Below are 24,317 nucleotides of genomic sequence, written 5' to 3'. Positions count from 1 at the left end.
CAAAAACTTAAGGAGCGTTGAATCATTATCATGGAGTAGTGTTGTATGTGCAAAAAGAGTGGGGAATTAGTTGGTCATTTATTGCTTCATTGTGAGATTGACACGACATTATGGAACAACTTCTTCACTCAAGTGGGACTAACTTGGGTGATGCTGAGAAGGGTGATCAATCTCTTAGCTTCTTGGAGAAGCCTTCAAGGTAACTCTCATATTGCAACAATATGAAAGATGGCCCCAATATGCTTATGGTAGTGCATTTGGAGGAAAATGAATGACAGAAGCTTCAAAGATCCAGAACGATCATGGAAGAGCTTAGGAAATTGTTTTTCAATATTTTACTTCATTGGTTGGTTGTAATTGATTTCAATGGAATGAATTCCCATGAATTTCTTGTATCACTGAACTAGCACACTCAGGTGATGCTCTAGTATATGTGTCCCGTATACCTGAGCTTTTGCCTATTCTTATGATCAATAAAAAAAAAATTACCGATCAAAAAAAAAAAAAAAAGAAGGGCAGGCACTGATATCTTTTTTTTTTTTTTTGATAAGTAAGGGCACGCACTGATATCTAAAGCACAACCAAAAAGCGATAGAGGAAACTTGTCATAGAATTGATGTTTCGGATCTAGTTAACAAAATAAGACCGCATAATAGACCAAGCACAAGAAATTGTTCTGGTTTGAAGATTTAGCTAAGGTGGGGGAGGGACAAAAACCCTAAAAAGAACTACTCCAACCCAGTTAGTTTGTCCTCCATAACTCCCACAAAAAAATCCCAACTTTTTAAGGGGATTGTTAGTCTATTAGATGTTGTAATCAAGCATATCCTCTAAGTGTATGCTAGTGTGATGCAGTGTTTCTGCATTTGTATTATATACAACTAATCAGTGGGATGTAGAGGCAAACTTTTTTTCTGTTGTTTTTGCTGACTTCTAGTTCTTAACTGGGTAAAGCAGTTCATGCTTTTACATGCAGTATAAAGCCACTTCTTTCCCAAATAAACTATCCTGTTCATTTATTTTTTCTACAAGTGAATGAACTTTCCTTTTTATTTCTAGATGTACTATTGCTGCTTTTTTAGTTATGAAAAAAAAAACATGAAATAGTGAAGTCATAAAACAGCCCCCACTCTTTTAGAAAGCGGACACAAATTTTGGGACATCCAAAAAATGAGTAGATGAATAAAAAAATTGGACAGAGGAGGTACATTATTCAACCATGTACACACCTGTATCAATAAGCTATGTTATTGATTTGCTTTACCTAAACACAAGAAAGAATGCTGCAATTTTAATTTTCAGCTAACATATATATCATTTTTAGGAGGATATAGATCCATTTAACATTTTGATATGTTCTTTTTGAAACGATAAACAAGATTTATTTCAGAAGAAAGTGATTTAGTTCAAACTAACCTGATAGATTTCACTCACAAACTCTAAGAGAGAGACAAATGATAAAGACCCAGATTCAACAGCTTCTTGAGAATTCACGTTACGATCATGCAAAAAATCATTTGAGCCAGCCATACGGTAATGACTAAGCATGCTCATAGATTTCTCCTTTGATTCTTTCACCTGTGAAGAAGTGCACACAACCGTAAGTACAAGGACAACTAGGGTGTTGAACACACAAGTAAGCGAGAGTCATGCAGCACGGGCTTAACTGAAACCAGGAAAATTAGGTCCTGTTTTGGGTTAGTTCAATTGAGAGACTATCTAAATCTTGTCAAATCTGCCTCCAGTAAACCAGAACCAGTAATGGAAAAGTAATCTCAGAAAGACCCATTGACTACGTAGATCATGTGAACAGTGAGAAGGTTTAAGGGGAAAAAAAAAAGAAAAAACCACTCCATTAGGGTACACTTGAAGGATACTCAAGACAAAGCCCAGACCTTAAAAAATTCGCAAGCCTTATAACGAAACATTAAGGCCTCGTTTGGTTACACAGATGAGATGAGATGAAAGTTGAATAAAATATTGTTACAATATAATTTTTTAATATATTTTTGTTTTGGGATTTGAAAAAGTTGTTTATTGTATTTTGTTTGGAAGTTTGGGAAAGTTCTAATGATGAGATGAGATGAGATGAGTTGAGATGGTTTATGAAAACAAACCAACCCTAAATCTCTAATACAAAAGCCCATAAATCTGGCCGACTCAAGATTTGCTATATTCATAAAATAAAAAAACTCTCGTTTGCTTAAATTAAAAAGTGTGAACTATATACTAAAATCAAAAGGCCAGAATCATATATCTGAAAATAAGAATGATCAAGCATCTTCTTCCTCCTTGTTACTCCTGAAGCACTGGCTCCACTCCACTGTAAACCTCAATAGCTACTTCCAAGTCCCCTTATTTAAAATACAAAGACTCTTTATCTGAAAAGGTGGAAACACCTCCTACCAAACTGTTAAACGATCTCTAGTGTCATCAGAAACTGAGCTACGATTTTTCAAGTCCATCAGCCACTCAAACAAGTGGGAAAAAGTGGGCAAAAAGGTAGGAGCAGATAACTATCATATGACATTCAAAAGGAACTCACTGTAACCCCCACCCCTCAAAATAAGAAAGATCCATGCCCAAAAGCTCTCTTGAAAGAATTAGTCATAATATTAGCACACCAAAGTCCTCACCACCTGAACATCAATCTTTTGCCAATAATTCAGTTCCACCTCAAGTTTGATGAAAAAATTTCTAACTATAGAAAAAAGATATCAACCAACACTAAAGACATTTGCAACAAGCAGAAATTTGGCATTTACAAACCGATAAAAAAAAAAAAAGACATTTGGCATTTACAAGCCAAATATACAACAGGTTCATTCTTCCAAGAAACAAATAAATAGAACCCAAAGCAAGCTGCAGCAGTTACAGGTTGGGAATATAACAAAACTCAAAGCCCTACTTAACTACATCTTAAAATAACAAGTAACAGCACAACCAAATGAATTAATGCAATCATGCAATTAAGGTTTCATAGTTGACATTGTTATTATCCACAAGCCAGTGCAATTAGTAGAGGATGGACGAACTAAGTTGTAACCTCTACAACATTAAGATGACCAAGAGATATGCAAGGTAAATAAGCCACTGAAATCGTCATTTGGTAAAGTATGGACATTTTAATCGGTCAGTTATCACTCCAATGCCATGTATTTGTTTTTTATAGGTACACTCCAACGACATGTATTTAAGGGGGAAAGGGAAAAAAGGTGCAGGTGCAACTTGAGTGACCTTATCTCTGGCAAGTGGCTGAGACAAGAAGCAGGTAATCAACTTATGGAGATAACCGTTGTACACATAGATCATATCCTCATCATCATTCTGCATAAATTACAAAGAAAGAAATGGAGCAGGCTTAAAGATATGCCACTGAGAAACAAATCAGAAAGGTAAGATGATTATAATTTTAGCTCAATGACATATAATATATGAAATAAACATCAACTTTCTTGAAAGGGGAGGGAGAAAAGAGTTTGTGAAGAGATGCAGTGCTTAAAAACAAGCAGTTACCAAAATACCCATAGAAAAACAGTCACCAAAAAAAAGATAAGAACACAGGAAACCAAATCAAACAGCAACGCCCAAAGAATCCAGAATAGAACCAATGCATGGAACTCAATGGTCAAAGTATAAAACTACCTGATACATGCTAAAAGTGCTTGCACATCACGTGAGACTCCACTATATTTCAAAGAGCATTTCAAGCTAAAACCATATGAACCAAAGGGAGACAGACCAACAAATTGTCAAGAGTCGTCACTACATTGCATAATATGATAGGCTCTTCTTGAATATATCAGATATGATTCACATTAATTGAACTACTGATGCAGAGAGATTCTTTCATTGGAAAAAGAACGCCAGGTGAAGTCATCATAAATAAAATTGCAGAAGGCAGTGGCTCTCATAATTGCAGTGCCCATGGTGCCATAATTCTTGAGCCCGTCATATTAGTGGACAACAACCTCATAGATGTACTCACCATCGACAGAATAATTGTTCTATGGGTTACTGTTAGGAAGACACAAAAAGCCATCAGGATCTATTAATTCTGCCTTCTATCAGTATGATATTCCTGAATCAGTAAAGTGAAAAAGATAACCCAAATAGATCTGCAGTAACTTTTATTGTTCGGTTGCAATAGAATTGCATGTTGATATAGTTATTAAGTAAACATTATATTTGAAATTCCATCTCTATAATTATTAAATGAAAACAATATTTGAAAACTCATCTCAATAAAGTAAAATTTATAAATTAGAGAAAAAAATTTAAGAAAAGGGCATAACAGTAAAGTTGTCATAAAATATTCATTTTCCTTCTAAATAAGGTTATCTACATTCCATTCCCTTCTTTCAAAACGTCTAAACAATAAATATTCCATTTTTTCGATCGGAAGAAACATTCCATTCATTTCGGTTGATTCATCATACTCAATCCATTCTTGTCCATTACATTCCTCAAGAAACTCCCAAACGAAGCCTTAGGCATTAGGTTCTCAGGTCTCCTCTTAATTTATTATCTGTTACAAAGATGACTCAAGCTCGTGTTCTATAATCTTATCTACTTGTATATCGTTAAGGATCTAAAGACGAGGAAGAAGACTGAAGCAGTGCATGAAGTTGGTGACCTCTATTACCTTGACTCCTTGCCCCCAAGCCCTTCGGCCATCATTTTCTCCCTTTCATTAGCATTGTTGACATGATCATCCTTTGATTTCTATTTTTAATCATCCAGTTATAAGTCTCAATCATGTGTCATTTTTCATCAGGAAAAGTGTCATCTTTCCTCTCAATTTGAAATCCTAGCGCCACCAGTAACAAAAAAAAAAACTTTATAGGTTAAAGAATAGTAGAAGCTATTCCCCGCTTTTGAGTGAGACACTGAAAGCATAACAATGGAGCTGAAATATTCCCATTAATCTCCGAAGAAAAATAAGTGACAGATCAAATGGCAAAGTGGAATGCCTCACTGATGATACAGCTCGGGTGGGAGAGGTGAACTCAAAAGGAGAACCCTTGAGAGAACTGTATGTTTTTGGATGCAATAAGAAGAAATTAGTTTAAAACAAACATGTATTGTAATTCAAGAATTTTTTATTTCAACAATTGTAGAATTAAGGAAATTATATCTGTGCATCTCATGATAGTAAATCAGTGTCATGGACCAAGCATGCGTAGCTCAAGAAAGCACACAAACAAAAATGAACAGAGAGCAGAAATTGTGGTAGATGCAATCTCAAGATATGAGCAAAAAGTAAAGAACCAGAGTACAAAAATTGCAAATTCTCCTCAAAATACTCGCTGAAAGTTGAGTGGAATAAATAAAAGTAACAATTTAAAGTTGAGAAAGTTAAATTAATCTATATGCATTAGTTGGGGTTTTAAGGCTCTTTTGAGTACAGTAGTAAGAAAATGCTTAATTTTTAAAATATTGGCAAGCAAAAGGTTGCATAACAAATAAACCTGGAAAGCTGCAGTTCGAAGAACTTTGCCCAGCAAAGATTGGAAAACATTGTTTGAGAAAATGACTTCCAAGCACGAATGTAGGTAACCTAAATCATTTGATGAAGCATTTGAAACAGCCTCCCTTGCAGCAATTACATCAAGGATTAACATCAAATGTACAGCCCAGGCAAGTCTTATGCCATCAACAAAGCCCTCAATATTTGGATCATTTCCAACAGATATCACCTAAGCATGCAAGATAGCCATATTCATTGCAAGAAAGTTCACAAAATATGAATCAAAAGAAACCACCAATCTTACTAATCTTACAATTTCATGAAATTCCCGCCTAAAAGATGCATCACGGGAGAGAACAGATGCTTTATCAGGTGCTGCACTCAGGGCATCTGATATCAAAGCAATGACAAGAGAAAAAAGAAGACTAAACGTAATCTGCATGGACAGAAATTAGCATTAGGTAACAAAACAACAAAATCATTTAACACCATAATCAAAATTTAAGTACATAATGTGTGTTGCCCCTCGCCGGGGGGGGTTGTGTTGGGGTTGTTCACCTCTAGTTGGAGTGAATTGGAGAGGATCAGATTCATAACAATTATTGCTCAAGAAAAATCACGTCATAAAACACATGCCATATCATTAAAGAAACAGTTGTTCAATGGAGCACAAACAACAAACCCTCCTCCAACGTGTAGCATCCAAGCAGATAGAGCTTCTTGCCATTTTGGCCTCTTCTTTCTAAATGGCATCCCACTTCCATCCCAGACAACAGTGCCCAATTAAAAAACAAATACTACCACCATTACAAAAACCCTCCATCATTAACAGGATCTTCACACTTTCCTACTAGAGGACAATGATTGTTTTCATATCATATTATTTTTTTCTTGTAAGTAGTAAAACCTAATTAAAAAGCAAAAAAAGGTGCATCCAAAATACATAGTATGTATACAAAAGAACCGTCTAGGAGGCAAAAAAAAAATACAAAAAAATTTGAAAGTCAACCCCATTAAGTTTATAAAAGCTGTCCAAGGAAGAGTGTATTAACAAGGAATGGTTTGAGCGCTTCTAGTGACTATTCACAGTCCTCAAAATTTCTATCATTCATTTCCCTCCAAATCACATGAGCCAACTAGGAACAACCTCCACGCTGTTGCAACTTGTGGCCTGCAACCTATTACCCTCCAAGAGCAAAAATGGTCCACTATTATTCTAGACATGATTCACGCCAAACCAAACCGACTAAGAAAGTCACTCCACAAAGCACTAGTAATCTTGCAATAAGTAAAAGAAGGAACAGATTCCATAGTATCATGCTGAAGTCCCAAGATGAGATAGGTTTTTTTTCAAATCCCCATAGTATATCGTTATAAAAATTACGGAACAGAATTGTAATGTATTTGCCCAAAAAAATATTTATAGGTTTTTTGTAACAAAAAATGGAGAGAGAGGACAAATGAATTTATATGTTTAGAAGCTTTTCTTTAGAACTAAAAAACCGAATAGAGTATCAAGTTGAGCCTTTCTTTCCATTTATGTGTTCAAACGCTCAGTCAATTTGACAGTTTGATTGTATTGAATGATGTAACAGGTTTTGTGCAGAAGATTTTTCTCAAATGATTCTAACCACGACTACAAGTAGATCCTCCAATTCAACCCCGGCTGTACAAGATCCTTATCCTTGTAATCTGTTTCTCAATGTATAAAACAAATGTCTGGAACTTTTCAAGGTTTACCCTAAAAACAAACAAGAAGATTCAAATTGTCAGAATATAAAGGAATACCTGATGTTTCAAGGTCATGTTACTCTGACTAAGCTCAGCAGCACAATCTTTTAAAGTGGAAAATATATCTTTTATATCCTTTGGACCTGCAAACCCAACATGATACACAACCTTGAAGTAAATTTTTTAAGAGAATACACAAATAGTCCAGTATGTCACATTCCATTACCCAAAATTGATTTTAATTGAATACAAAAACAAAATAAATATTTGAATGGATCTAAAACGTGAAACTATTCTAGAAAATAACTAACAAAAAAATCATAAAGCCAGTGGCACTAAATTGTTGTATTTATCCTTAAATACGGCAATGTGAATGTTGATGCATACAAAAGATTCTAAAGTACAAATCTACTTGAAGATGTTTATAGACCAGTTTGAGCACATCAAAGAATAATTTCAACCAAACTCCCCCCTCCCCCCCTTCCCTCCCATATAAAGAAACTACCCAGCTTGAGCTCGACTCCTTTCAAAACACAATCTGATGGCACCACCCTGTACCCCCGTTATTTCAAAGGCTCCCGGTTTATGGGTTTTCTCTTGTAAACTGTACCCTATTAGAAAACAAGTCCCAATTTCACTAGTAAAGCTATTCCTAGCCTCCCAAATATACACTTCCTCCCTTAGTCACCACATCAGAGGATTTGCGCTCATCGATAGCAACTTTTTGATCGACAAATAAAATTTTATTGAGCATAAAACAAATAAAGGCCCAAGTATACGGGACATATACAAGAGCGTTGGCTATGAATGTTAGTATAGCAATACAAAGAAATCATGAAAAGGCATGTCATTAAAACCAATTACAATTGACCAATGAAGTAAATTATTGAAAAATAAACTTCTAAGTTCATCCATTGATCGCTCTCGATCTTCAAAACCTCTTGCATTCTTCTCCCTCCAAATACACCACCATAGACAAATTTGGGACAATCTTTCACACTGTTACAAGTTACAATCTGAGGGTTGCCCCAGAAGCCTTGCCAAGAAGCTAGGAGGTCAATTACCCTTTTCAGCATCACCCAACATCCAAGCAAAGAAGTCATTTCACAAGATCATAGCAATCACACAATGAAGTAATAGATGATCTACGGACTCTCCGTTCTTTTTGCGCACAACACCAATCCATGACTATGATGTGGTGTTTCCATAGATTGTCTATTGTGAGGATCTTCCCTAATGAAGCCGTCCATACAAAAGAATTGGCCTTCAAATGTGCTTTTGTCTTCCAAATTCTCTTCCATAAGAATGGATTTGTATTATGGGTGATCATGGCTTGATAGTAGGAGCGGACTGTGAACTTACCTTTCTTAGAAGGGCACCAAAAGATTTTGTCTTCAGCTCCCCCCTTTATATGGGTAGAGTACACTAGATCATAGAACTACGAGAAAGCATTAACTTCTCAATCTTGTGCATCTCTGAAGAATGTAACGTTCCATCGGGGAGTACCGTTACATAGGATTAAGAGCTCCACAATTGAAGTTTCTTTCATTCTTGTTATGCCATAAAATTCTGGATAAGCTTCCTTGAGTGTCCTATCGCTACACCATACATCCTGCCAAATTTTGATTTTAGACCCATCACCCCCCTCAAAACGGATATTTCTTGAATATGTGTCTCATCCCCCATGCGATAAGCCACCTTGGTGGAAAACGGAAATTGTGATAGAAAGTAGATTGGCAATTTGGAAATTGTACTTTTGATTAAAGCGACCATACCACCTCTAGATAGATACATCCTTTTCCAATTAACAAATTTTCGTTCCATTTTTTCTATTACATCATCCCCAAATAGATTTCAATTTCAACAGGGCACCTAAAGGAAGACCCAAATATTTCATCAGCAACTGGGATATCTTGCATTCCAAAATGTTAGTCATGCTCTCCACTTACAGAACATTCCCCACTGAGACTACTTCTGATTTAGCCAAGTTCACCTTCAACCCCAAAGCAACTTCAAAGCATAAAAGGAGTACCCTCAAAGCTCAAATTTGATCGTGACTGGTGCCACAAAAGATTAAGCTATCATTGACAAATAATAGATGATATATGTGAAGTGAGCCAGTAGTTGCCACCCCCACTAAGGGCTCGTTTGGACATTTTGAGTATCTCATAATTCTGTGAATAATAATGAAATGGTTTAAGTTAAGATGTTTATTAAGTTTTGGGAAATGAGAGAGAAAATGTTGGATAAAAATATTATAGAAGTCAAAAAAACTGTTTGAATATAATTTTTTAATATTATTTTTGTTACGAAGTTTGTAAATTTTGTATTGATTTTTGTGTTTTACTTTGGAGTTTGCAAAAGTTATATTGATTTTTGTGTTTGGATAATGATTAAGTAATGATTACATAAAACTTAAAGATTTGAAATTGAAAAGTGTTTTGTGTTTGAGTGATATTTGGGAATGAAATTACAAGAAGTTTTGAGAATTTCATATCTCATCTTTGTATCCAAACATCCCCTAAGAATCCGGATAAGAACCAACCCTCCACGACACCTAAATTAGGGTTATAACTAGGGGTGGCAATATGTGATATGACCCGTTAACCCAACACAAACACGACACGAAATTAGCGGGTTTAAGTTTGATGTTAACGGGTCTGAGTCAAAACGAGTTGACCCCTTACGACACGATTCATTACCAGGTCAACCTGCTTGACCCGTTAGTGACCCGTTTAGACTCGTTAATTTTTTTACTCAAAATTACAATTATATCCTCTTTATCTTTAACATAAAAACAAAAATACCCTAACCATATTTCGTATTTCCTAACTCTCTCACAATTCTCAGTTGAGTCAATTCTCACAATTCACGACCACCTCCCACACTTCCTCTAGATTGTAATTTTGGTGTTTTTATTGTTTGGATTGTAATTTTAGACTTATGTAATTACTTCTACATTTTTGGAAGATATTGTGATTTTAAATTTTATGTGAAATTATGTTAATTAGGCCAAATGGATTATTTGGGTCAATTCAACACATTTACATAAACAAGTTGTCACGTGTCAAAACGGGTCGGGTCGATATATTTTTAATTAATTCATAACAAGTCAAAACGGGGTCATACAGTTTCAACCTGTTATTTTAATGGGTCGTGTTAGGGTTTGAAAATCTAACCCTTTAAGTTTAACGGGTCGTGGTCGGGTTAACCCATATCGTATAATATACACGACTTGACACGACACGAACACGACTTATTAACACGATTTATATGGAACCGAACCGATATACACTTGTTTTTTAAAATTTAAGAACCGATACGGACTAATTCATCACCGAAACTAAAACTTTCAATTTTTCCAATTTTGGTCCGATCCTGTTTTTCCAGTTTACCGTTTACACGTGTGGCACTACATAAGTTGAGACTTGAGAGCCGGTTTCTCTAATGCTTGTTCTACATAAGTTTATTGTTTACTCATGGCACTAAATAAAATTTCAAGTTATAAGATTAAGTTTATGTTATATTAAAATTTTATAAGACTAATATATAATATAAAAAATTATATAAAAATATTTTTTATATAATAAAAAATTAATATATATACATATACCGGTTCAGTTTCGATTATTAAGAATTAGTACCAAACCAGACCGGTTACGAACCGGACCGAACTCCTACCTAAAGTCATTTTACTAAAAGCTTCCATTACAAAAAAAAAGTAGCGGAGATAGAGGGTCACCTTGTCTCAAGCCTCGTGTGCTTTTAAAAAATCCATTTGTAGTGCCATCCACCAAGACAGAAAAACAAACATTAGAAATACTTTGTTTGATTGAACCAAAGTCACATCTCTCGAGCATGTAGAGAAAAAATCTTCAATTAACTAGGTCATAAGCCTTCTCCATATCAAGTTTACACAAGAGCCCCAGCACTCCCAACTTGAGTCTACTATCAAAGCATTCATTGGCAATAAGCACCGAATCAAGAATTTGCCTACCTTGTACAATAGCATTTAAAGGCTTTGATACTAACTTCTCGACCATTATGCTCAATCGATTCGCCAAAACTATCAAAAGGATCTTGTAAATTCCGCTTACAAAGCTAATAAGGCAATAATCTTTTACCTCCACAGCACCAGGTTTTTTTGGAATGAGGGCAATAAATGTTGCATTGAGACTCTTTTCAAACATGTCATTTTCATGAACAAGAGCTTTACAACCAAACCTTCATCACTACCAAAGATGAAAGACCAACCAACCTCAAAGAAGCCTTGGTCATATACTACCATTCTATCTTTAAATCACCCCTCTTTGTGCTAGAAGAAAGATTCTTAGGAATATAGGGGGGAAGCAATACCTAAAGAAAGAGGCTCATGGCTTGAAAAACACAGAGGATAACTTGTGCTCCAACCGATGCTAGGCGTCTAAGTGACGAAGGAATCTCAGCACTAGCACTACCATCATGAATTTCTTGAATCACTAGATTATCATGCATAGGTGATGCTCTCGTCTATGTCTTGTGTACTTGGCCTATTGCCTATCCTTATTAAATAAATTTTGTTTACAGATCAAAAGAGAATTTTGGTAGTTGATGAAACTTGATGGTCAACAAGGATAGGCAATAGCCCAAGTAACACAGAATATAGACAAGAGCATCACATATGCATGATAATCAAGTGATATAAGAAATAAAAGAGCACCAACCACCAAAATAAAAGCTACAAAACTCAAACTTGGCTCTAGTGGATGAAGAGGAAACCCTAAACCACAAAAATACCCATTTAAGATTAGATTTCTAAGATATACAAGAAGACTATTATGGGATGAGTTGGTCGGGCTATGTAGCATCTGGGATATGCCTTGGTGTAATGGTGGTGATTTTAAAGTCACTCATTTCCCGAGTGAAAGATCGGGTGGTTCCAACTACAATTTAGCAATGGTAGACTTTTCAAAATTCATTTCTGATTAAGAACTATTAGATATTTCTCTTGCAAGTGGTTCCTTCACTTGGTCGAGTAACCATGAACATTTTTCTTGGTCAAGGGTCAATAGATTCCTAGTCTCCTCAAATTTGGAAACCTATTATCCGAATCTCATTCAAAAGAACCTTTCCCGACTATGTTCAAACCACTTTCCAATCCTTCTTGATTGTGGAGGAATACACAGAGGTCCAAAGTACTTCAAATTCGAGAACATGTGGCTGAAATAAGAGGGCTTTATTGAAAGAGCTAAACAATGGTAGACTTCTTATCAATTCCAAGGAACTCCAAGTTATATTTTGGCATGTAAATTGAAGGTACTGAAAACAAGACTTGAAGAGCTTGAATCAACAGGTGTTTGGTAATGTGGAAGGCAGAAGAAGCTACTCTTGGAGGAACTTAGGGTTTGGAGAACATATTAGAGGTAAGGGGAATGTAAGAAGTGGAAAGAGCTTGCAAAACCCAAGTGTCTATAGAACTTGAGAGGGTTTTTCTCTTGGAAGAGATATCTTGGAGACAAAAGTCAAGAGTCCTATGGTTGAAGGAAGGGGATAAATGTACAAAGTTCTTTCATTGGGTGTCCAACTCACACAGGAGGAACAATGCCATTGATACGTTGTTGGCAGTTGGGGGGACTATCTCTAACCAAACTGAGGCCACAAATCACATTATCAACTACTATGAGAATTTGCTTTTGAAATAATTTTCTTAGCGACCGAGATTAGACGGACTTACCTTTGATACTATCGACCCACAAGTAAAAGGACAGCTTTAGCGGCCTTTCAAAGAAATGGAGGTTCGAAAAAAGCCTCAATGCAACCTTCATTGCTCTTATTCCAAAATCACTAGGTGTGGTTGAGATAAGATTATTGCCCCATTAGCTTGGTGAGTGGGATGTATAAAATCATCTCAAAAGTCTTGGTGAACAGGTTAAGTATGATGGTGGAGAAACGGGGCTTCTCTACAAACTAGATATGGAAAAGGCCTATGATCGAGTCAATTGGAGCTTCTTACTCTATATGCTCAAGAGATGTGATTTCGGGGTGAAATGGTGCTCATGGATCAAACATTGCATCTCTACTACACGCTTCTCTATCTTGATTAATGGCACACCCAGCAGTTTCTTTCGAAGCTCATAGGGATTGAGAAAGGAGGATCCCTTATCTCCATTACTAATTGTTTTCGTAACTGAAGCATTTAGCAAAATGATTGTCAGCGTTGTGGAGGGTGGTTTTATATCTGGCTTCTCAATGGGTGAGGCAAATACTGGCTCTCACAATATCTCTCAACTATTTGCCGACGATACCATATTATTTTGTGAGGCCAACCATGATCATATCCGTGCATTGAGGGCTCTCCTTCTATGCTACAAAGTCGTTTCTAGCAAAATGATCGTCGGCATTGTGGAGGGTGGTTCTATATCTGGCTTCTCAATGGGTGAGGCAAATACTGGCTCTCGCAATATCTCTCAACTCTTATTTGTTGACGATACCATATTATTTTGTGAGGCCAGCCATGATCATATCCGTGCATTGAGGGCTCCCCTATGCTACGAAGTCTTTTCTAGATTGAATGTGAACTTGGGCAAATCAGAGGTAGTTCCGGTGGGACAAGTGCATAATGTGGATAGTATGCCTTCTATATTGAGATGTAAGATATCTCATTTACCCATGAAATATCTTGGCCTCCTGTTGGGTGCTCGTTACAAATCGTTGTCCATTTGGGATTATGTCCTAGAAAAGATGGAGCAGAAACTTGCTAGTTGGAAGCGAATGTGCTTATCCAAAGGGGGCAGAGTCACACTCATCAAAAGTACCCTCTCCAACCTACTGACTTATTTCCTCTCTTTATTTCCGCTTCCATCAAAGGTGGCTTACCGTATGGAGAAAATACAGCTGAATTTCCTATAGGGGGGGGGGGATGAATGATGTGTTCAAATTTCATATAGTAAAATGGGCCACCGTTTGTTTCCCAATTCCAAAGGAGGTTTGGTTATCCAAAAATTTGTAGTTTTTTAATAAGGCATTATTGGGCAAATGGCTATGGAGATATCCCATAGAACATGGAGCTTTGTGGAGAACATTTTTTTACTCAAAAGCATGGCAAAGCATGGGGAGGTTGGTGCTTGAACGAGGTGTGTGGACCATCTGAGACAGGGCTCTCTAGAAAATATCAGACTAGGTTGGACTAAGTTTTCTAGTTTTAGCCTTTTTGAGGTGGGTGACGTGTCACGAATCAAATTTTGTCATGACACTTGTTGCAGTAACAGGGCACTTAAAGAAGCCTATCCAGTTTTGGGTAGAGTGAATGAAGGAAGCCTCAATATCGAACCTCCCTGGCCAATTTAACAGCACTCCCCAATGGAATGTCACATTTCTTAGAGTTGTCCATGATTGGGAAGTTGAAGCAATCTCTGAAATTTACACTAATCTATTATGTTCCTATGAGGGGTGAAGAAAAGCTCTTTTCGCACCCCTCGGCGAAAGGGAAGTTCATAGTACACTCTTTTTACCATTCCATCTCTAAGCATAATGCAAATCCATTCTAGTGGAAGAGTATTTTGGAAGAAAAATGCCCCCTTGAAGGTATCCTTTTTTGTATAGACAGCTTCTTTGGGGAAGATTCTTACTATCAACAACCTAAGAGATCGCCGAGTCATAGTCTTGGATTGGTCTTGTTTGTATAAAAAGAGTGGAGAATCCATCGATCGTATCCTAATACCTTGTGAGATTTCCACGACTTTGTGGAATGATTGTTTTGCTAGGGTGGGTTTAGCTTGGGTGATGCCTAGAGGGTGATCAACCTCTTAGCTTCATGGAGAGGTCTCCAAGGCACTTCTCAGATTCCCGCAATTTGAAAGATGGTTCCAATCTATCTATGGTGGTGTCTTTGGAGGGAAAGGAACGAGCAAAGCTTCAAAGATCATAAGCAGTCACTGGATGCACTTAAAACTTTCTTTTTTAACACTTTGATCCAATGGTAAATTGTAATTGATTTTAATGGCATGACCATTCACTGTGTCAATAAATTCCCTTGGAAGTGCATCCGGGCAGTAAGGAATATCTTTATTGTTGTTCCCTTGGAAGTGCCTAGTAAGGTTGCATTTTTCTGTTGGTTGGTGTCCCTGGAAAAATTTTGACCTTGGGATAATTTGAGAAAGGGTGGATTATTTTTTGTGGATTGATGCTTCATGTGTAAGAAAGATGGTGAAACCCCAAGGGTCTGGCCCAAGTGGCGAAGGCCTTTGTCTTGGGGTATCACTCCCTTCAAGGTCCAAGGTTCAACACCTCATATGTGCAGAGTCACACCTCCTGGTAAAAAACTAGCGATTTAACCAGTTCCGTGTAGGAAAATTTCCGAGAGTCCGGTGCATGGGACCGGGGTTTACTCTGCAAGGGTGGGTTCGAAGGGCCCTTGCTTTGGAGAGGTTCCCCAACATCAAAAAAAAAGGAAGATGGTGAATCTATTGACCATTTATTTCTTCATTGTAAGATGGCTAAGACTTTGTGGGACAAGATTTTTGCTAGGACAGGGGTATTGCTTGGGTGATGCCTAAGCAAGTCACAGATCTTTTAACAAGTTGGCAAGGTTTTAAGGGGAGTCGTCGCATTGTTGCCATATGGAAGATGATCCCTTTATGTTCAATGTGGTGCTTATGGTTGGAAAGGAATAAGCGATGTTTTAAAGATAGAGAACGCTCGATAGGAGAACTTGTAGAGTTTTTCCTTCGTACTTTGTGTATTTGGGCAAATGCTCTTGTATTGAATGGAGAAAATCTTCATGATTTGCTTTTAGCCTATTCTAGTTCTTAGTTTATATTTAGGTGTTTTCTCTTGTATACTTCTTGTGTACTTGGGCTACGCCTATTTACTTGTCAATAAAATTTTCTTATTACTTATAAAAAAAATGGTATGACCATTCATGAATTTCTTGTATCACTAGAACATCACTCCTAGGCGTTGCTCTCGTATATGACCCGTGTACTTGAGCTTTTGCCTATCCCTACGATCAATAAAATCTGATAAAAAAAAAATTAGATTTCTGAACGGAAACAAATCTTTCTAGCAATGTTTTCAAACATCAAGGCCATTCCCTCTGCATAAACCCGGTTAAGTATGCCTTTCAAATGACTCACTTTACTGCCCAGTTTGGTTCATTGGGGATTTTAATGGCTATCAAGTTGGGTACGTCACCTGCCCAAGAGAACTGGACTTTGTATTATAAATAACCCTCTCAAGAGATTTTTGTCTTGACTCGAAAAACAACTCTAAGCCCATATCCACCTTTTCTAGCAATTAAGAGAGCTCACCATTAATATTACCAAATGGCTTCTCATCATAAAGATATTACCATGCATCTTCCTCTTTGCATGCCATTCGACACTCCATCCATACTAGCCAACTCTTCCAACAAATCTTTTTGATCAATAACTCTTCCAACAAAATTATCAGATGTTCAGGAAACCGTTTTTACAACTGGAGTAATGGCATTCTCTACATTATTTCCATGCTCTCCCTCACCATTGGAATTTCAAAATCATTTCCACCAATTTTGCCCCAAATACCATTATGTAATTCACAATTCACTTGAGGTTTCCCCCACCCAATTAAACACTGCCAGATACGACCACTAGCCAGCCTTATCAACCGGTTTATTCCTTCTTGCCTCCAATGAATAACCACAATACCCAACAAATGGAGAGAAATTTGGAAAGGCTCGGCTATGTTTCCCTTACCAATGAAAAACTAGAAAGAAACAGCCACCTTATGCAGTACTCTTGCAAACCCATTTCAACTCTTCCCTCATCTACCCTCCAAACTATGCTATATCCCATATGACCTACCCCTCCGTACACCTAAGGGCCAAATAACGACCATGAAAACTAGAACACCAATGAGCAATGAGAGATTATTTCTGGCACAAGAAGATTTTACAATTACAACAACTCATCAGGAGGAGGAGGCTTTGAGCAGGGTTGTGGTTGATTCCAAGTATGGAAGTGCTAGGGGAATGGTGGTCTAATAAAGATAGGAGTGTTCATGGAGTGGTGTTGTGGAAAAATATTCTAAAAGGTTGGGAGGGCTTTTCCGTGTGTTTCGGTTCAAAGGTAGGAATGGGTTCTAGAGTTTGCTTCTGGCATGATGTTTGGTGTGATACAAGAGCCCTTAAGAGTGTTTTTTTTTTTTTTTTTTTTTATAAGTAGAGCCCTGAAGAGGGTTTCCCCTCTCTTTGCCAGTTAGCAAGTGATAAGGAAGCTATGGTGGCAAATTTGATGGATTGTTCCAATGGCTCGGTTCAGTGGAACATTTGCTTTCTTAGAGCAGCTCAGGATTGGGAACTTTGTATCATTACCAATGTTTCCAGCTTCTTTTATGCTACAAATTGTGGTATGATTGCAAGGGACAAGATCTAGACTCAGATTGGGAGTAGGAGATTCATGGTTCAATCCTCTTGCAAGATGCTTTCGGTTCATCATAGTATCCCTTTCCCTTGGAAGAGCATTTGGAGATGTAAGGTTCCTCCCAATGTGGCTTCTTTGGTTAATTCCTCACCATTGACAATTTGAGGAAGTGTGGCCTTGGCATTAGGGACCAGAGCTACTTACCTATCAAAAAATTATGGACTAGAGCTACTTGTGTAAGAATAATGGGGAATCTGTGGATCATTTGTTATTACATTGTGCAGTGGCTAGGTTCTTGTGGGATGATATCTTTAACTGGATTGTGTGCAATGGGTTATGCCTAGGAGGGTGCGATAATTTTTAGTATTGGAGAGGTCTTCAGGGTAATTATCAAAATAATATCTATGATTCCTCGTTGTATTATGTGGTCTTTGGATGGAGATAAATGGTCAATGCTTTGAAGATCGGGAGCCTTCCTTGGATGAGCTTAAGAGAATCCTTTTCAACACACTCTTTTCTTGGGCTTCTGCCATTGATTATAATGGGGTAAGTTTTCATTATTTGCTTGTATGCATTACTAGTTCCTAGTTGTTGTTAAGTGTATTTCTTTGTATATTTCATGTGTACTTGGGTTGTGCCTACTTTACTTTCGATAAAATTTTCTTACCTATCCAAAAAAACTTATTAGCTTGAAGCAAAGCTTCCATGGTGACCAACAACCAACCAAGACCAAATCTTCCTATAGAATCTGTTCGGCTAACCCATCTTGGCTGGGGAAAAAAAGGACTTGGTTTCAAATAGTAACTGACTTGAATACCCAATAGACGATAATGCAAAACCATTTGATCCTAAATTATCAGGCCACTCAGATTACCGACAGCAGGAAGCAAGGAGAAAGAGAGACATTTCATTCCCATAAATGGTACAAACATAATTATAGCAAAAGATTACTCCAATGATCTAAAGATATTTATATCTTAAAGCCGTGACTGTTACCCACAAGAAGGTGCAAGAATTAAACTTTTTCCAAGTAATTTGGTGTTTATCTAATGAGAGACAGCGCCAAATCATGAGACTCCTAGAATATGGAGAGCTAGGCTGCCATAATTGCACTCCCTAAAGAATACATTATAAATGATAAGATGCCAATCACAAGTTATAGGGAAACAAACATCTCAAGTATAAAAAAACTTCAACTAGACACTTAAAAAAAAAAAATAAATAAACTGCAATTTGAGAGACCGACCCCCCCCCTTTTTCTCTGTTGCCCCAACATACATGACGAGAGTTGCATAAATCTGCTATTATAGAAGCCAGAAGTCTTCTATTTCTTTTCAAAGTGTACAAACTATAAGGTTAATCAACTCTGAACTGTGAAGATCACTTGTAAATTTCTAACATCTAAACAGTGGCAGAGAGTATTCAACTTGAAAATGCTTCAGAACTTACTTGTCCGCACAACCAGAACAGAAAGGACAAGGCAATGTCCAAGTATGAGCCTTTCCCTACAAACTACAGCTTGTCGCTCAACAAGAGCACCTCTAGAATCAAGAACATAATGCTCACACTGGGGCCCACCCAAACCAGCTGGTTCTTCCCGATTGAGCTCCTATAACCAAATAGAAAAATTATGCTTTGTGTAATAACGAAAAAGGCTTCAAAACTCTAGTAACATGTAAGTCCAAATGCAGAACGATACTTCTTATTGTCCATATTTTGAACAGGGTCCAACAGAAGCAGAGAGTAGATTCCTTTCCAAAGATTTGAATGTGTTGTTAACACAATGGAAAGTCTAAGGATAAGAGTTGAGCAAAGTTAGACCCAAATAAATCTAGAAGCCACCCAGGAAAAAAAAAAATCCTAGAATAGTTTATTTCAAATGATAATAAAGATTTTCAACGATAAAATCTCCTCCACGTATGATATATATACATATACATATATATAAAATTTTAATATTAACTCTACTACATCTTCCAATACAGAGGTTAAATACATTCCCACAACTTCCAAAAACATTACAATGCATAACTACACATGAATGTAAATAGTTAGTTTAGATTTATTCTCAAGTTCAATCCCAAGTTCTATAAATTCTTCATCTCTTCCGCTAACCCAACAGCTACCACCCCAATCTATGTGATCTCAGGCTGATCGGGACATCTTTTGAACTTTAAATGGTGCAGTCCATCCAACATGTAAAAATGTTGTTCAGCTTGATTTTTTTTTAGAAGTAAGAAATTTATTAAAAAACCATGTAATTAGGCATAGCCCAAGTACACAAGAAGTATACAAGAGAAAACACCTAATTACAAACTAAAGCTGAAGAACAGCACGAAAGTCATTGGAACTAAATCCATCCATTACAATAACCGAAGCCCAAAGCAACAAAGTATGAAAAAAAAAAGCCCTAATCCCATCCACCAAGCGTTCTCTATTATCAAAACAGCATCCATTCCTCTCATCCCAAATACACCACATAAGACACAGAGGAATCATCTTCCAAACAGCCGCTATTTGACGATTTCCTTGAATCCCTCTCCAACAGGCCAAAAGATTCCCTACACTCTTAGACATCACCCAAGAAATGCCAAACTTGACAAAGACCTCATCCCACAAAGCCCTCAACACATCACAAGAAATGTTCAGCTCATATTTTTGTTCCATTCAACTTGCTTTATTTCCTAACATTTTTTTCTTAATTTAGAGAAAGTATTTGTCCTACATTATTATCAAAAAGAGAAATACTAAGGGCTAGTTTGGTTACACAAAACCAAACTATCTCATCTCATATAATCATTACAACTTTTCCAAACTTCACACAAAATATAATAAATAATTCAACTCTTTCAAATCTCAAAACAAAAATTATATTAAAAAATTATATTATAATAATATTTTATTCAACTTTCAACAAAACATCTCATCTCATCTCATATCATATCATCTTAACCGCGTAACCAAATGAGACCTCAGTATAACTCAATAATGCTTACCAAAATCATATAATTGAAATCAAATGACTAATAAGATATTTATTTTTTTCAAAAAAAATTCTGCAAGTAATTCATTTCTGATACATCATTGTCTTTTAATTATCAAAAAAGTATATTCGACTAAATTTGAAAAATTCTCACATTAATGAAAACAACCTTAATTTAGTATGTGTGTGTTAGCAGTTACTTAAAACAAAATCATTGTGAGCAGCTAAGCCCAAGCTTTCTTAACAGCTTAACACTTTCTAACAAGAACGAGTGAAATGATCTGCATTATGTCAATGTGGAGAACTCATACATCAAAAAAGTATGAGATTGCATTAAGTCCGAGCGGCAATTGCAATGGCTTCTTTACTTCTTCATAAAACAAGATTTTTCAGACGGATTAGATTCTTCAGAGTTGGTTAAGTGGGGTTGAGACTCCACACACACAAAAAAAAAACTAAAATATTACATTTCCTAATACAAAACTAAGCATTAAAGAATGAATTGAAGAGGGCCTGATATTTAACATTCAAATCGAACTATCCAACCAACACAAACAAGAGTTACATAGGAGTTAGCTATTCAATACAATATCAAGATATAAGTTTTAGAACTTCAGGCTGGTTGGATGCAGAGAACATTATGTTAACCTATGACACCCCAGTCTCACACAGGGAATTAACCTACATAAACTAGGGGGTTATAAGGGTAGTCAGGGGTGCTAAGTCCCACATTGGCTACTTACCAGGTCTGACTAGGTTTTATAAGTAAATCTTGGAAAGCTTCAAATTGATTAATCTTTTTGGGTTTATAATTCAGATGTGGCTAACACTTTTCCTGGGTCATTATCTATGAAATTAGAGCCACCTAATAAGACCAGCAATGTGGTATTGGAATAGTGTATGACATGACCCTACATCAAAAATAAGAGTGAGAGTGCAACACTATAGTCACATTTGGGAATATAAATAATACAAGTACAATGGATAGGTTATAAAGATATTCATGGATACTAAGTTCCATTTAATTAATTGGTTTAATAATTAGAAATAGCCGCATCTAATTTTTTTAATAAGTAGAATGAAATTTTATTAAACCAAGTAATTAAAAATAGCCCAAGTACACAAGCAGTTGAGAGTCAAACTCAAGACTGTGCGAGTAGCCATACTACACATTTATGAAAACTTATAACAGTAAGTAGTCCATCTCATAAAAATCCACAATTAGTTGTCAATCAGAAAGAATCACATCTGATAAAAAGTCTAGAAAATTTGGAAAACAAGCCAGCTTAAGAATTACAAGAATTTTGCTCCGGTCACTACATCTGCTTTCAGTTCACAGAACTTTTTTTTTGATAAGTGCTTTCAGTTCACAGAACTAATAAACTTTTTCCATAGTAACAATAAAAAAACGTGACTATAGGACAATATTACTATGAGAAAAAGCTAATTGAAAGGAATCACAACATATTTGCCTAGGCTCGAAGTGAAATAAAACAATGTTAAGGTTCAAACCTTTATAAGAGAAACCAAGCGTTGTCTAAGCCCAGCATTAATAAGATCTTCTAGATATTTCTGAATATCTGATACGATATCAGCTTCAAGACCCTGATCCAGCACAACGGCCTGCAGCAACAGTACAAGAATTCATTGGAAAGGACAAGGAGAATAGGATGGACAAGGGGAATGAAGATACCCTAAACAACGTGTAGAGGGCTGTTATTAGATCTCTTCTTTCAGTATACCAAAGTCCTGCTGCAAGGCGTAAAATCTCCAATGGCTCCCGTCCCATTAAACTCCACTGGTTATAACACAAGATAGAATAAATAAAATAAAATAAAAGATCATTTCCCAGAAATGATAAATTATTGGTAGCCCAAATTCACCTCTTGATTTGCCATAACAAGCAAACGGACGCAATCTATTTCATTGAGATGAAGGTCATCACTCAATTTCAAAGCCTGAAATCCAGCATAATACCAAACATGAACATAGAAATTATCGGAAAAAGATTGAACTGCAGTCAATATTGTAGGACAACCGCTGCTACTATAGGATACCAAGGTTCATAACCAGTACCATGCGCAAGTTAGTAAAACAACAAATCAAGAAGCTTCGATTAAAGGAGCAAGCAGGGAATAAACAAACAATGAAACCTCAAGCATATCAACATAAAAAATACAAAAAATCACAAATAGATTAAAAAATCACTAATTGATCAGGAAAAAACTATCTCGCTTAATATTCAAAGAGGAAAGTTGCGGTGCAAAAAAAAAGATTGATTTCCGTTCCGTCCATTTTTGTGTCAACCGAATGGAAATGAGACGGATACGAACTTACAATCTGGACGTCCTGATCATCCAGTGATATTGGCGGTGAATCCGGAAGCCTGACTTCCCTTGACTGGACTTGTGCTCGGTCTGAAGACTTTGGAGGCTACAATACCAACAAGTAACCATATCAATAATGAACCACAAGAACAAACACCAGTAATTAGAGAAGGTACAGCTACAATCCCCACACACAATGCGATCGGTCGCCAACAAACTCACGGTTACAGAGTATAAATCAATTAATCCGAAAATGGCCAATTCAAACCCTAACTGCTTCTACTACTCTTTTAGCTGACATTTCGTCAGAATCGGAGCTGATCAACGTTAAGTGAATAGAAATAAAAAGGCTTTGCATTCCCTTTACCTATCAAAAATAAATAAATAAAAAGGCTTTGAGAAAAACGAAGAGATACCGGGTAGGAGAGGAGGGAACGGAGTGAGGAGAGAGAGTTGCGAATGGCGTGCATGAGCTGGATCCTCTGAGCGGGCGTCGTAGGCGAAGGGCTGAGGAGGGCCGACTCGATAGTGGATAGGAGCTGCTTCGGCGAGCCCATGGCAGCGTGGTAGGAGAACCGTACCAAGATCGAAACCCTGGAGGGAAGAAAGAGAGAGGGATGAACTGAGTTCGAGATTGTTATTCTATTCAGAAAGGAGAAATTTTGGGGGCCCGATAGGGCGGGAAATGGGCAGAGAGAGGGAGTAAAGTGTAAACCCTTCCTAAGCCCTAACTGGGAAAGATTGATGAAAAAATCTTTTGTTTTCCGAGTTTATATATACGAGAACTCACAAACCATTACGACATGTCTTTTTACGAAGTTAAACTGATACGACATGTCTCCCAATTCCACGAACAAGGCTACTTTCAGTTTACCATTTGATAAAAAATAAAAAAATAAAAAGTTATATCATATCCTCTTTTTCAGTTTCTGTCTTTAAATTTTTTATCTAATTATTTTTTAATTATTATCTAAACAAAAAATTCAATACAATTTTTATAAATTTAAAAAAAAAATACAAAAATTAATATAACTTTTACAAAATTAAAAAAAAAAAATATTAAAAATTTTATATTTAAATTTTTAATATTTTTATTTAAATTTTTCCTTTTCATTTTTCAAAATTCATTTAAATATTTTAATTCAAATTATTTTATTATTATTTTTATAATTTTAAGATATTAAAATATAAATTATTTTACTATTATTCTCGTATAAGATGAAAGTATCCAAACGAGGCAAGTGTGGAAAACCATTTTGCCTGGTTGAGTTTTCCTTTCATAGAAATTTTATGAGTTGTTGTGGTCTTGTGGATAGGTGTCTTGTGACAAGAGGTGACCTTGCAATGAGATGACAAAGGAACAAAAAATAGTGTGGCGTATTACTATGTCACTGATGTAGTGCAGCATAAATGTGGTCATGTAGGGG

General features: G+C 36.4%; 1 protein-coding gene across 5 annotated transcripts in view; it reads right to left on the bottom strand.

Moving 5' to 3' along the window:
- LOC109006236 (nuclear pore complex protein NUP205) overlaps positions 1-23,614 on the bottom strand; it is a 61,772-nt gene extending 38,158 nt beyond the window's left edge. For all 5 annotated transcript variants that reach the window (XR_001998618.2, XM_018985448.2, XM_018985446.2 and 2 more), the window contains exons 1-11: positions 23,307-23,614; positions 22,901-22,996; positions 22,447-22,521; positions 22,257-22,361; positions 22,076-22,186; positions 19,030-19,189; positions 7,259-7,344; positions 5,784-5,906; positions 5,472-5,699; positions 3,238-3,327; positions 1,417-1,578 (exon numbers count right to left, since the gene is read on the bottom strand). Coding sequence is in view for 4 of the 5 variants with exons in the window: in XM_018985448.2 (XP_018840993.2) it covers positions 1,417-1,578; positions 3,238-3,327; positions 5,472-5,699; positions 5,784-5,906; positions 7,259-7,344; positions 19,030-19,189; positions 22,076-22,186; positions 22,257-22,361; positions 22,447-22,521; positions 22,901-22,996; positions 23,307-23,447 (1,377 nt within the window). In the remaining variant the exon portion in view is untranslated. The remainder of the gene's footprint in view (positions 1-1,416; positions 1,579-3,237; positions 3,328-5,471; positions 5,700-5,783; positions 5,907-7,258; positions 7,345-19,029; positions 19,190-22,075; positions 22,187-22,256; positions 22,362-22,446; positions 22,522-22,900; positions 22,997-23,306) is intronic.
- Between the last annotated feature and the right edge of the window lie 703 nt (positions 23,615-24,317).

This window comes from Juglans regia, chromosome 1, assembly GCF_001411555.2.
Source record: "Juglans regia cultivar Chandler chromosome 1, Walnut 2.0, whole genome shotgun sequence".
Classification (NCBI taxonomy): domain Eukaryota; kingdom Viridiplantae; phylum Streptophyta; class Magnoliopsida; order Fagales; family Juglandaceae; genus Juglans; species Juglans regia.
This window is presented reverse-complemented; position numbering and strand designations above follow the sequence as displayed.